Source organism: Mercurialis annua, linkage group LG8 (assembly GCF_937616625.2).
Source record: "Mercurialis annua linkage group LG8, ddMerAnnu1.2, whole genome shotgun sequence".
Taxonomy (NCBI): Eukaryota; Viridiplantae; Streptophyta; class Magnoliopsida; order Malpighiales; family Euphorbiaceae; genus Mercurialis; species Mercurialis annua.
In genome coordinates, this window is record NC_065577.1 from 30,275,910 (window position 1) to 30,285,921 (window position 10,012).

Here is a 10,012-nt window from a genome sequence, read left to right on the forward strand (position 1 = left end):
ATTAAAAGTTCATGCATGGTAAAACTGTATTACATGCATAAAACAATTATGATTTGATGCGCAATGGACATGCATGGTAACAAAGTAACTATTTTCAGAACCAGGATGGGGCAAGATGGGGTGGCCACCTTGTTCCGGTTTCGAGATATCTTAGGCAGACGAGTGCCGGATAATTATATTAAAGAGAATCAAATAATCGTTTTTAAGAAAAATAAGCCGAAGTGATATGTCGTTTGATCTAAAAAGAATTAAAAAAATAACCAATGAGCCATAGCTGAAATAGTAAGGAAGAAATGACGTACCTATTAAGCAACATAGAAAGGAGAATGTTTTAGGTTTATATGCAATAATAGAGAGAGTGTGTGCATATATATATATAGAGTAGAATGGGACAAAAATAAGTAAATGGTTTCATTCAAAACAGCATAGCAAAGCCTTCATGTCTGCCTTTTTTGTGTAGAAAATCTTTGATCAAACCGTTGTTTCTATTTTGGCACAGCCTCACTATTTCAGAGTGCACGTAAAATATATGATAGTGCACACAAAAGCAACACAAAACATGATTGCTTTTGCCTGACATTCTAATTCTATGTCACACCAAAGTTTATCCCCTTTCATAGTTTAGCATTACTTGTGATATACTATAAAACTTTATATTTCAAAAATCGACATACCATTTTACCGCTTTCTATGTCGTTGTTCTTATTTCTAAAAATACTTTTAAAACTCCGAAACTCTATATTTTCAACTTATTTCTTGTATCATAATATTATTTTTCCGTTTTTGATTTCAGTATTTTTGTTTTCGTACTACGGAAATGGATATCCGAAGAACGGGATAGTAATGATTGGCAAGAGAAGAAGAGATGATAAGAAGAACGAGGGAGATGTGAATACATGTGTTGAAGGGGTAAGCACGTGAGACAGCTGAATTAAGAATTTCATTACATGTGATCACAAGCTGGAGACAGACCACCTCTTCAACTTTCAATCATTGCTGCTTAACTGTTTCATTCTTTGCTTTTTGTTTCCTCCTTAAATAGTTACCATTGTTTTAAGCAGATTTTATATTCCTATCACACTCTCACAAAATGCTACACCTTATTCACATTTAAAAGGTTACCAAACTTCTATATTATGCTAGTGCCGGAAGCAAGGTGGGGCTATCATTCACTCCGTTTCCGAAATATCTGAAACTGATGAGTACCGGAATAATTATTATAAAAAAATCGAATAATTAAATAGAAATCAAACAACACCGTTTAGTTAAAATAAATAACCGAATAATATTGAATGAGAACTAACCTTATTCATTTTATTCACTTAGTCCACATTTGGTTCAATTGTTATTGTTGATATGTTAAATTACTTTAAAGGATAATATTTTTTTTTTAATTTTTTATTTTATAAATAAATTATACTATATTTAATAAAACTATTTAAAAAATTATATAAAAAGAAACATTTGATTTAAAATTATTTTATATAAAAAAATTAAAAAATTATAATCAATATAAAGAATTATTTAATTATAGATGCTATAATAATATAAATAAGCTAATTTGTAAATAATTAGATAATTGAAAAATAATTTAAATGATTTTACATATTATAAATATTATACTTTAGTTGGAGTAGTTCTGTATAGACAATTAGTAATATTAAAGCAGATATCAGTTGTTAGTAAAAATATTAATATAGAATTTTTCTAAAAACAGTTAGTAGAGGTTCAAAAAGCTATCTGTAGTCTTTTAAATTTTTTCACACCAAATACTTTTTTTTTTTCAGACACACCAAATACTTAAATGAAACTTTAAAAAAATTAAAAATAAAAATTTCATCAAAAAATTGAATTAAATACCCTCTTAGTTCTTGCAAAAAGTAAAGAGTTAAAAATCGTCATTATGTTGCATGAGAACTATTTTTCTACTGTCTGAACGCTTTTTTAAAATTCAATAGCCTTCTTTTTATTTATTTTTTATTTTAGCATTTTCAGTTTATGTGCATAAGGTAAATTTTATGAGCAAAATTTTCAAATTTTTTTATGTAAATTCAGTCTAACACATCATCCATATACTAAGCCTATCATATTATAACATGTCATTAAAATAATGGCATTATCATAACATCACCATTAAAAGGTATAAATAAGTAATAACTATTAGGATAATGCCACTATTTTAATGACATGTTATAATTTAATATGTTAGTGTATAAATGACGTGGCAAACTGATGGTTTTCAGAAGCTTGACAAATGGAAAACAAATATACCTGAAAGAGGAAAGACGGCAAAAAGCTAGAACCACAAGGGAAATAACATCACAAATGATTTCAGGAGAAACGTTACAGAAATTTACAGCATTAAATCCCAAACAAAATCTTCGGATATCTGCAATAGGTTTTAAGAGACATTTTTGAATTCTAGATAACAAACCAAAAAGATACTATCACATTCCAAAACCAAAGATAGCAATAGACAATAAAGATCGATTTCATCGCTCTAGCCACAATAATCCTTGTGAAGCACAGTTATGGCTGCTGCCGTGAGCCGAATTCAAAATAGCACCTTCAGCCAAAATGGTTCGTGTATCCTCCTTTTCCGCTCCATATAGGGGCTGCAAGAAACACACATCATACAACTACTAAAACATGTAACCCACAACAGTAAACACAAAGACAAGCATAATCTCGATATCCAATGTTTAGGTTTTTAAATCAGTCCATGTTTACGAAATGTAGTGGCAACAAGTATGATTTGCTTTACACAATATTTATTACATTTCATTAGTTTGCTTCATGTCAAAATTCAAGCTTCAATGCACAAAACATGGGTAGAAAATCAAACTATCCGTCATATTAATGTCAAATTATTCTATTTTAAACAAGTTTATATATTTGGACTTCTATTACAGCGATAAAGCAGTTAAAACAAGATTTTTACCTTGAACAAAAGAAACCTACCCTTACACATTGCTAAATGGACCATTTTAAATTTCCATTGGATGTGATAAAGAAATTCATGTTCCGAAATGACCTCAATTTCAACGAAAAGCATGATACGAGTCATTCATAAGTTTAGCTTGTATTGAAAAATGAAAATCTTTAAATGGCATTGGGAAAAGGCAACTGTTAAAATAATTATGGTTGCAACTGCTTGTGAAAACCCTAATTCTACAGTTTTAGCCAGCACCCCTCTCACCGAGGTCCAACTCTACCATTCCACAAGCATTATTATTGCCCCTTCAGCCACAACCCTTATTCAGTCAGCAATTACCCAGTCTACTATCACAACTTGATCCTCCACAAACATTGTAACCACCAGATGAAAAACGTATAATAAAATTAAAGTCATGCAAAAATTCATGCAGTCTGCTTAAACCAAGCTATTAGTTAGATAAAAAGGGCAATAAATTTCAAATAATTTCAACCACGTTATAATCAAACTACCATGTCACCATAACAGCTGCTGAACCACCCTAAATACAAAGTGTCTCACTGCCATGACACCACACGGCCACCTTATATAAGAAAGAGTTCTATTGCACATAACTTCATTGATACAGTTACTGTAATTTATCTTTCAACAGAGGGGAAAAATTGTAAGAGCATCACAAATCATCAATCTTCCGTTTGCAGTTCTGACTTCATTCCTTTGCTCTTAATTTCAAATATAAAGATATTTTAGATACCATAGACATTGATTCTTGCTCTTAGCTTTAGATATAAAAGATATTTTATATTGATACCAAATATCCCTCAAGACAAAAAAAACAATAGATTGATGAAACAACACATACCTTCACCCAAACAAAGAACAGCATTTCCATCTCCGATAATTCTAGTACAAATTTTGATTTTCATCATCATCATTGGTAAAACAGGGCTCTCAATCATTCACCTATCTATCTTCCGAGCCTTCGAGCTTCTTCATCCTATATCGCAAAAAGAAGAAGCTTCAAGTGATACCGAGGCGGGCAGAATGGATCATATTTGAGGATGTCCACTCCCAGCCACCTCGGATCCTTATGCCTGCACACCTGCAAATTGAGCTAATATGTGATGTTGCGTCATCCATAAACATTCCGAGTACAAATTCCAGCTAGCAGGGTGCAGGCATGGCCCAAGCCCCTCACCGGGGCCGGGCTAAACCATAGCTTGCATCAGGTTGTTGTTGATGAGACTGCAACAAGAAAAAAAGTAACAATTAATATGATGATTCATACCCATAAATGGCAATAAAGACAAATAAAAGAATCAGACGAGCAGGTATAACATTAAGTCATAGATGGCATTTTATTGTTTCTTATTAATCTCACTCCCTTAAATATAAAATAAGAAACTAGTACGTGATCACTCAACTAAGTTTCCATTAATCCTCTTCAAAGGGGAAAATAGGTTTACTACGACTCAACAGCGTAGTTAGGGATACCACTATACTGCAGACATGATTATACATCGTGCTGCTCACATATATCACCCAAAACAGATTAACATGAAATCTTTATCATGTGAAGACCTTAATTACGAAAACTAATTGACTGAAGAAACTTGTCCTAAAGAATTTCAGAATCGTCTGACTATAGATAATCTAACACGGACTTCCAAATGAAGGTCCCCAACAACAAATGAGTATTCGTGATGGTAATCTATCCAATTACCAATGACAGATGAGGACTCCATACCTGTGAAAATGGCTGAACATGTTCATGAGGGTGGATGAAAGGCATTCCTGAGCGCTGACAGGGATATTGAGAGGAGTGCAAGTAAATGGCAGATGTGGAGCGCGCACCAACATGATTTGGAGTGAACGGTTGCATCATTGTTTCTGGAGGGCCATAACCAATTCCAGCAGGGTTTGATGGCACACCCCATGACCCAGGCAGATGCTGAGGCAATGGTTGAGGTTGGTGTTCAGATATATGCGGTCTATGGCTGGAACCAAGTTGTGGAAATTCAGTGTTGTAATTCACTGCAGGGGTATACATTGGCTGCATAGTGTATGGACCTCCATTGAATCCAAATCCAGGATCAAATCTTTGCAAATACCTGGATGAGAAATACATTACTAAAATATCCATCTTGAACAAAAAATACAATTTCACTGGCAGTTAAGTTTGTCAGCATCATTAGAAATAATTGAAACCATTCAAGAGTAGATTAGTCAGGTTCGAAAACATAGAATGGCACATAACACCAACTCCATATAGTCATCATCCTTTTTTTTCTTACATTAAGGATGCAAGTTATGCATAATAAGGCAACTTTTAGCACAAATGAGTCCCAGCTATTAGATGGAATAGGTATGGAGAGTAATCCCCGTAAATTAAGAGAGAAACAAAAAAAATCAGCTGACTTTTTATGCCATATGTACCAGAATAATTGACAAGCATATGCCTAGATAAAGGAAGCAGACTAAAATCTATCATTTTTAATCGTAAGTTCCGCAATACAAAATCTCTCCATAAGTATACACAGCCATGTGCTATGTTTGTGTTGTCATTTCCTTATCTTATTTCTTTGCCTCCACCATGTAGACCCCTAACAATCACTGAATTGAACTCCATAGAATTGTTAAACAAATTAAGACTTGCTAAATTAATAAAAATACCTGTCATAGCTTCGGTCATAGTCTGGATCCTTCCTATCAATTTCACGGTCTCGAAAAATGGCTACCCTATTGTTTGGTTTATACCTGCTTACTGGTTCCTTTTCAGCCCTAGTTCTAGCTGATCTATTGTTATTCATAGAAGATTCAGTAGCACCTCTACCAGAATTTACATCTAAATTTCCTGAAGAGGATTTTTCTTCTGTCTTCATCACACCCAACAAACCATGCTGAGAACCATCTTGCAATCTTGGTTCACTTTCTGGTTTTGCGATAGGAGCAGAAATGGGACTACTAGAGTTAAAGATTCTTGCACGTGCCCTGTTGTACTCCTCTTTTCTTTCTTCTACACTTTTGGAGCTATTGCCCTTTGCGGAATTGGAACCTGCGCTGTTGGCACCTTGAGATCGTTTGTTGGGCCTTTGCTTAATTGCAACTTTAACGACACTGCTGTCTTCTGATGGAATATTCACAGGGATGTCAGCCAAGCGTGTCAAAGGCATCCTACACTCAGGAGTCTTGCGGACAATAATTCTGGAACCAGAACCATCCGGTAAATTATTATCTAGCAACACCATTGACTGCAGAGAATAATGTTGGGCCACACGGTGTGCTGCCAGCCTCAAATATGAGGTAGGCAACTGCTGAAATTCTAATTGTTGTAATGTAGGATCACAGATAAACTTTTCAATGTCCTGCTCCATCCTCAGAACTGCAACGAAATAAATGGGTGTCTTATTCGTATCAGAAGTAATACATAGGTAAAATTTATATATCAGCTCAATCACCGGTTAGCAATTAATCAATCAGAAATATAAAGCCAGATGAACTGCAAATGCACTTAAATCCAATATTAGAATTTGAATAAAGGGACTCTTAGTTGACATCACTGTCCACTAAATATTAGTTGAATTTTCTAAAAAATATAGATGATATTATAGATTGAAAACAAAGTTCGCATCTACTATTAGAAAGATGAAAAAAAGAGTCAATAGCAAGAACATAAGAGGATGAAGCTAAAAACCAATTCATCATTCTGTGGGAACAAAAAGAGCAAATAATAGAATTCCATAATCTATAAAAACTAAATTCCAACTAAAAAAATTGATATTAAAAAGATTCAAAACAAAAGTCTTACTCTTCTTGCAAGGTGACAAATTTGAGAGATTCCTTATTTCTAGTAAGTAATGTAATTTTGTTAACCTCAAAATAACATCTGATAATCAAATTACCATTAATTCAATAACATTATCCACCCTAAGAACAAAAATTCTTTTAGCATCCACTTCAATTGGTGCCACATCATCATAATCTAAATAATCATAATTTAACACTTCGTTTTAGCTAAATCCTATTTCACAACCAACCCACATAATCACATCATCAAAAGAGTAATTAAGTAATTAAAAATCGAATTACAAACATAAAAATAAAAAAATAAATCAATAAGAAAATTACTGGAAAGGCGTTCGCGAGGGTTCTGCAAGGCTTCACGAAGAAACTGGTCAACCTGATTGTTTAAATCCTCACCAGAACAAGACCCAGAGCTCGAAGCAGAATTCAAAGGAGAATCTCGAGGTAGCTCTTGAACCTGGTTGTTCATCTTGTTTTTATTTAACATTAAACGACTCATCGTTTCGTCCAAATCGGCAACCTCCCATGACTCCGGGGCTCCGAGATCCTGAACCACAGAGCCCTCCATCTGAGAATAATTAAATAAATAATATAAAAAAAACCCAAATCGATCTGCTAGGGTTTGCTAGAAGAAGAAAAATACGACGGCGATGATAGATTTGAGATGATTATCATCAAAATAGATTTGAATTGAGAAGAATCTAGGGTTTGAATTTTGGTTTTAGGTTTTAGGGTTTGGAATTTTGGATCGAAAAGACAGAGAAAGGAACAAAATAAAACGATAGGTTTGAGAATGGCGTGTGAATATTTGTGTTGCTTGTGACTATGGGTAGGGCCGCACAGTGCGCAGCAAACCAACCAAATCGCTTTGGCTTTTTGTAGGTAAGCAAACCAAATCGCAATTTTGAACCGTAAAATTTGGTTCGGTTTTTATCAATTACTTTTCAATTTTATTTTTGGGCTTCTTACTCAAATAACCAACATTCATATTTGATTTACTTTTATACCAACACATACTTGGCATTTTAAAACTACCATGTAAGGGAGAAATTATTACTTTTATACCATCCATATAAATAGAACCCTAATAACACAAATCTTCATAATTACAATTATTTTCTCTCTCCTCAAATTTCTCTCTCCTTTCTCTTTCAATTCATCTTTCACACAAATTTCAGATTTGTTCTTCGCATCAATCCGCATCCGCCGTTTCATTTTTGCTGTTCCATCTTCGTCGTTTCGCCTCCGTCGTTCCACCTTTATCTCGCCGCGCCATCTTTCTTTTCTCTTTTTGATTTTAGATCTGAAATTTGCTGTTCTTTTTTTTTTTTCATTTTCAGATCTGTAATTTATTTATTTATTACTGTTGTTTTCAACCATTAAACATGTATAAAGATTATCTTTAAATAATCTAATACTCATTTCATGTAATGTAGAATAATTTTGTGATTTTATGGAATAAAATTCTGTTATTTCTGCATTTTTCTTGTGTTTCTGCGTTTTTTTTTAATTCTGCAGAACGATTTGTAGATGATGATTGATTGCTGAATTATTGTAATGTTACAGTGTTGTTGACTTTATGTTGGCTTTATGTTGATATCAACTGATTTTTTTTATTTTTACATTGACAACTAAGATAACATTGTCTGTGAAATAAACTAAAAAAATTAAATTAAATTAAATTGAGACTAGATAATGATATGGTAGTATCGGAAAAGAAGACATATAATGATGTTGCATTATTGTAATTTTACAATGTTGATATGGTGTTAATTTTCGGTTGATATTTTGTTGATTTTAGCATCGGTGAAGAAGACAATAATGATGTTAAATTATTGTAATGTTACAATATTGATCTTATGTTGATATAGTGTTGACATGGTGTTGATTTTGGTATAGGTAAAAAATATAAATAATGATTCTGAATTATTATTATATTACAAATTTGAATTTATGTTGATATTATGTTGATTTTGTGTTGGTATTTTAGATTGAAAAAATAATTTATTAATCTTTGATTAATTTAATGTTGATTTTATATTGATATATATAAAAAATAAAATATATGATAAATAATAAATTTTGATTAATTATTAGCAAAATAAAGGTAAATAAATATTAAAAATAAAAATTAGTGTTAAAAAGATTTATAAAATTAATATTATCCAGTTTATTAAATGTTGTTGATATTATGTTGATATTGTGTTGATATTAAAACTGACAAAAATATCAACAATAAATAATGTACACATGTTGATTTTATATTGATTTTGTGTTGATTTTGAGTTGATATTTGATTAATTTTAATGACAAATAGTATACACATGTTGATTTTGTGTTGATCTTCAATTAATTTTAGGGATATGTGCATGTTAATTTTAGGTTGATTTTAGGTTGACATTAAGTTGATTTTGCGTTGATTTTGATTAATATAGCTTAAATAATTGTACATCAATAAAATTCAACATTGATTTTATAATAAAATTTGTACGTAGAACATAATATAAGGAGCAAAAAAACCAACCAAATTTTAAAAATGCCGAAATGAATTTAGTATATTCTAATAAAATAACACTCAAGAAAATGAAAGTTATATAAAAATGGCTGAATACCAATAACATATGTTTATGTAGGGAATTTCAGAACGTTTACCGAGAAAAAAACACAAAGAGATCAATCATTCAAACAAATATGTGCACTTCACATTCCATCCTGCTGCTTTTTAAATAAACATCTATTCCGCAAACTTACAGGAGGCATTTATTTCATAGACAATATTATTTTGTTTGTCAATGTTAAAATAAAAAAAATTAGTTGATATCAACATAAAGTCAACATAAAATCAACAACACTGTAACATTACAGTAATTCAGCAATCAATCATCATCTACAAATCCTTCTGCAGAATAAAAAAAACGCAGAAATACAACAAAACACAAAAAAATGCAGAGTTAACAGAATTTTATTACATAAAATCACAAAATTATTCTACATATCATGAAATAAGTATGAAATTCTTAAAAAATACTCTTTATACATGTTTAATGGTGAATAAACAGTAAAAGATAAACAAATTACAGATCTGAAAATGAAAACATAAAGAACAAAAAATTTCAGATCTAAAATCAAAAGAGAAAAGAAAGATGGCGCGGCGACAAAGGTGGAACGACGGAGGCGAAACGACGGAGATGGAACAGCAAAAACGGAACGGCGGAGGCGGAATGGCGAAGATAATGAAGAAGATAACTGAAATGTATGAGATAATGAAGATGA

The 10,012-nt window shown here is 31.9% G+C and overlaps 1 protein-coding gene across 1 annotated transcript; it reads right to left on the reverse strand.

Annotated features, from left to right (window-relative positions):
* Positions 1–2,297: 2,297 nt before the first annotated feature.
* On the reverse strand, positions 2,298–7,548 carry LOC126660419 (uncharacterized). The gene is made up of 5 exons (XM_050353913.2): positions 7,064–7,548; positions 5,609–6,317; positions 4,683–5,046; positions 3,798–4,180; positions 2,298–2,615 (listed from the first exon to the last, which is right to left on the reverse strand). The coding sequence occupies exons 1-4, from the start codon at positions 7,305–7,307 to the stop codon at positions 4,130–4,132; spliced, it is 1,368 nt and encodes a 455-aa protein (XP_050209870.1). The 5' UTR covers positions 7,308–7,548; the 3' UTR covers positions 2,298–2,615; positions 3,798–4,129.
* Between the last annotated feature and the right edge of the window lie 2,464 nt (positions 7,549–10,012).

Bases quoted from the DNA above. Each gene is read 5' to 3' on its own strand.
- LOC126660419 (XM_050353913.2), bottom strand. From the start codon at position 7,307: ATGGAGGGCTCTGTGGTTCAGGATCTCGGAGCCCCGGAGTCATGGGAG. The intron at 5,047-5,608 runs GTATTTTTATTA...TTTCTCATCCAG, and splicing joins TATGACCGAAGCTATGACAG to GTATTTGCAAAGATTTGATC. The intron at 4,181-4,682 runs GTATGGAGTCCT...TTCTTGTTGCAG, and splicing joins ATGTTCAGCCATTTTCACAG to TCTCATCAACAACAACCTGA.